The sequence below is a fragment of the Pteropus vampyrus genome, unplaced genomic scaffold (genome assembly GCF_000151845.1).
Source record: "Pteropus vampyrus isolate Shadow unplaced genomic scaffold, Pvam_2.0 Scaffold35, whole genome shotgun sequence".
In the NCBI taxonomy this organism is placed as follows: domain Eukaryota; kingdom Metazoa; phylum Chordata; class Mammalia; order Chiroptera; family Pteropodidae; genus Pteropus; species Pteropus vampyrus.
Genome location: NW_011888816.1, coordinates 1,316,292 through 1,320,512, shown reverse-complemented (window position 1 = coordinate 1,320,512; position 4,221 = coordinate 1,316,292). Strand labels below are relative to the sequence as shown.

General features: G+C 42.1%; 1 protein-coding gene across 1 annotated transcript in view; it reads left to right on the top strand.

Annotated features, from left to right (window-relative positions):
* The window catches only part of KIF15 (kinesin family member 15), a 53,850-nt gene that overhangs the window by 39,418 nt on the left and 10,211 nt on the right, over window positions 1–4,221 (top strand). Inside the window, 4 exon segments of the mRNA XM_011357346.2 lie at window positions 408–554; window positions 1,175–1,276; window positions 1,564–1,728; window positions 3,517–3,626. Coding sequence (XP_011355648.1) covers window positions 408–554; window positions 1,175–1,276; window positions 1,564–1,728; window positions 3,517–3,626 — 524 coding nt within the window.

Genomic DNA, 4,221 nt, shown 5'->3' with positions numbered 1-4,221 from the left:
GAGGAATACTCATCTATACAGTTAGGTACCTTCCAGTGTATACAGGGCTAGAGTCAATTGGTGAGGCGACAGGCATGCTAGAGACTCATACCTCAGTGCTCCTGAGGAAAGACAGCTCAGCTTTGGGGTCCTGGGTGTGAGGGGAAAGGGGAAGTAGAGTTCAGTAAAACCTCAACTGGACACCCATATGAATTTACTGTAACATTCATCTCTAGGCCTGTTCACTAATATTAACTGCTCGGTTTGTCCTGGACTGGATCACCACACATAAGTAAAAAAAAGAAAAAAATTCTCATTTAAAATTTTTGTAATCTTTTAAAAATCCCATAGTCGTGATTTGCATACAAATCCTTATTGGCATACCACGATTAAGAATTTCTTCTTTTGTGGGGACGGTCTCCTAACAGAGGGACATGCTCTGTGAGGACCTGACTCATGCTACGGAGCAGCTGAACATGCTCACCGAGGCCGCGAAAAAGCACTCGGGGCTCCTGCAGTCTGCCCAGGAGGAGCTGACCCGGAAGGAGGCCCTCATTCAGGAGCTTCAGCACCAGGTGAGACGCAGGGGGCGCTGCCACGCAGGATGGGGGTGCGGAGGAGGGCGGCATGGCGGCTGAGGGCCCCACCTCCGCTGATTCTCTACATACAGAAAGGTCTGCTAACGGGGCACTTAGGTAGGCGGGCAGCTGCTCCGTGGGCTCTTTCCGACCTGGCTGCTCCCGTGGCTTCAGACTTGCTTGGCTCTCTGCCTGCCCACCCTCGACCCCTGACGCGTGCCAGCAGGTTCTAACCACCGTGGTAAGGTTACTGCTGATTTTCATCCTCTCTTTAGCTGCTCTTGTTTTGTATTTGGCATTTTTCCTCAAATGACCCTTTGATCATTCATGAAGCTTAAAAACAAGTTGTTTTTGAAAAGTGTAAATAAATTGGTGAGAAAAAGAGATGAGGGATATAGTAGCAGCTCCAGATTTTACAATTAGTTATTTTAAAAATTTCTGGGTTTTTTTGTTGTTTGTTTTTTAAAAATATCTTACTACTTTTCAAATTATTAATCAAATCGAAAAATGTAAAAAGCCTATTTTCGCATACCTGGGGAAGAGTGGCTATTCTAATTTGGACCATGTGCCCCATATTATTTTCTAACTTGTAACCTTATATCTGTTGATTTTCCCAGCTAAACCAAAAGAAAGAGGAAGTAGAACAGAAAAAGAATGAATATAACTTCAAAATGAGGCAACTCGAGCATGTGATGGATTCTGCTGCCAAGTATCCCCAGGTACTTTTCAGAAAAATGTGTGTTTCAGGAGGAATAAACAGTTTTGTGAGTGACAAAGGTGTGGAAATTACTAAGACTGTAATTTTGTCTTTTTATAGAAAAAGATTTTTACTAACACAATTTTTTGCTTTTTACTTGATTAAAAGGTATCAGTGTTTTATGTTTTACTTGGACAAAAGAATAACAAGCTAAACATCCTGAATATTTTTTATATGCTTGGCATATACATTCTTATCTTTATAACATTCACTTAATCAGGTATTTGGATGAATTTAATTTTACTTTAGAGTCCTAAAACACCACCTCATTTTCAAACACATTTGGCAAAACTCCTGGAATCACAAGAACAAGAGATAGAAGATGGACGAGCCTCTAAGATTTCTTTGCAATACCTCGTAACAAAACTGAATGAAGATAGAGAAGTCAAAAATGCTGAGATCTTCAGAATGAAGGTAACTGGGTAATTTTTTTCAATAAATTGAATATTTTAAAAATAAGTAGTATCTTTTATGGTTCCTGAGGATACAAAATTCAGAAGGCACAGACAGAACTAAGAGTGGACAGAGCAAAGTATTCCTCTCAGCCCTGACCCCAGGCTGCCTGGTCTGCAGTCCCTGGAGGCTCCCCGTGTAGCCAGTTTCTTTGTCTTTTTAGAGCTTTTCAGTGCCTATGTAACGGTCTGTGATCGTCTCTCTGCCCCTCAGATTTTTGTATGATGGCGAAGAGGAATTTTCACTTAAAAGGCTAACCTTATAATCAGCTCTTTGTTCTGCTTCTGTAAATATGCTTGCCTCATAGGCCGTAGGGCATGGTGACCTTGAAATTAACTAAAGATTCATCCTCTCTTTTGCTTGTTCTGTCTAAATAACAAATATAACTGCCTGCAACCCATAGCAACTCGCGCACTTTGTAACCGGCTGAGGACAAATTAACCAATTGGCCCATGCCAGCTAAGCCCTATAAAAGCAAAGTTGCCCCTGAGCTCAGGGCCCAGATCTTCAGAACACTAGCTCTTCTGGGACCACCAGTGTAATAAACCTGAATTCTCCAGCTCTCCGAGTGCTGCTTGGTTTCTCGCCGGTCTGATTTTTATGTAACATTTCTGCAATAATGATGGCTGTAAAGAAATGGAGTCAGATGGCTGTACCATCTCCTCTCATCATCGTGTAGTCTAACTTTTAGATCTTTGCCAATTTAATAGCTAAAGCATGTTATCTCATTGTAGTTTTAAGTTTATATTTTTCTTATTAGGATTAAGATTGAGCATCTTGTGTTTTTCTGTTTTTATGAACTATGATCACCCATTTTTCTATCGTTGGACTTTCAATGATTTGGAGGCATTCTTTATGTTTTAGATTTGCTTCTATGATAGTTAAAAATACTTTTCTCTTGTTTGCCATTCTTTCAAGTGTTCTTATAGTGTGACCCAGGTCCTTGGGGTTATGGTATTTGTGTGAGGGGAGAGTGCTTTTGAGTACCATTGAGGGGTGGGAGGTGTGTGGAGGAATGCCTGGGTAGGTGATGAGTAAGTAGGTGTGTGTTGGGGGGTAAGTGGGTGTGACACTCCAAGAAGGTAGCATTTAGCCTGTAAGGTTATTGCTTTTCAGTGAGTTTTTGTTTAGGAACCAAACTAGCTTGCTGTGACCAAGTGGCATGAAGTATATGTAGTGTCTCTCTTAAGCTTTGTTTCTCGTGGAAGGGATCATTCTTGCCCTTTTTATTTAGGGCAGCCCTCAGTGTGCTGCTGTCTCAGACTGGGGCCATTATCCAGATTGGCATGATCTTGGTACTTAGAAGAAATGGAGTCAGGTTAGAAGAAATCAAACAGTAGACAAGTAGAAGTAAGTGAAAAAGGACACTGCCTGCAGACAAGTAGTTGTTTCTTCAAGATGGTTATACTCATGATTTCAAGTTAGAATCCAGTTAGTATATAAATTAGAATCTACTAAATAGAATCAAATAGAACATTTATCAGAATAGAGACTTTTTGTCATCTTTCCTCATGAAGGAATTTCGATGAATTATATGATACTGATAAGAGTCTATGTTTAAGGCACTGTGGGTATGAGAATGACTTGTCATAGTTGACTTTTTATCCAGCGTTATCCAGTGCAGTGTTCTGTGCAGAGGGGGAGCTTAAAAGAGGAATATCTGTCTCAGTCGTGGTCTTGGGGAGCAAAATAACAACTACCATCATGCGTTTTCTGGGAAAAAAAAAATGTGATTTGATATGTTTTTAGGAGCAGTTGAATGAAATGGAAAACCTACGCCTGGAAGCTGAGGAGTTAAGAGAGAAAAACTGGCTTCTGCAGGGTCAACTGGATGATTTTAAAAGACAAAAGGACAGCAGGTGAGAAAGAGCCACCCACTCTGGGCCCACTCTGGGCTCACTCTGGGCCCACTCTGGGCTCAGTCTGGGCCCACTCTGGGCTCTCTCTGGGCTCACGCTGGGCTCGCCTGGGCGGAGCTCAGTGCACGAGGCTGGACTACATACTGGTTTCCATCGGTTGCTTTCGAATCACATCTGATGAGGGTGTTGCTTGTTACGGAGTGGAAGAGTATGGCATTTGTGATCCTGCCCGCTCTGTTAAACTTTGCATTATTGTAGAGCTATTGAAATGAATTTCAGACATGTGAAGTACTTGAACCAAACTGTCTACTTCTACTTAAAAAGAAGAAAGGGAGCAAATCGGTCAACAAGATAAGGTTTAAGAGATCCTACAGAAAAAGGGAGAATTTCCTACTGATTGGTTTTGCTTCATGACTCGTGGTCCAGGGAAGGCTTCCGGGCAGGACTTTCCCAGAGCAGCCTTCCCTCGGGCTTGGTGTGTGTGTGTGTGGGCTTCAGCTAAGGCAGTATTTGGGTTGTATCTGCCCACGGCACAGCATAGTGACAGCGGCAAGTACACCTAGGCTATCCCCTGTCTCTGACACTCTAAAGTTGT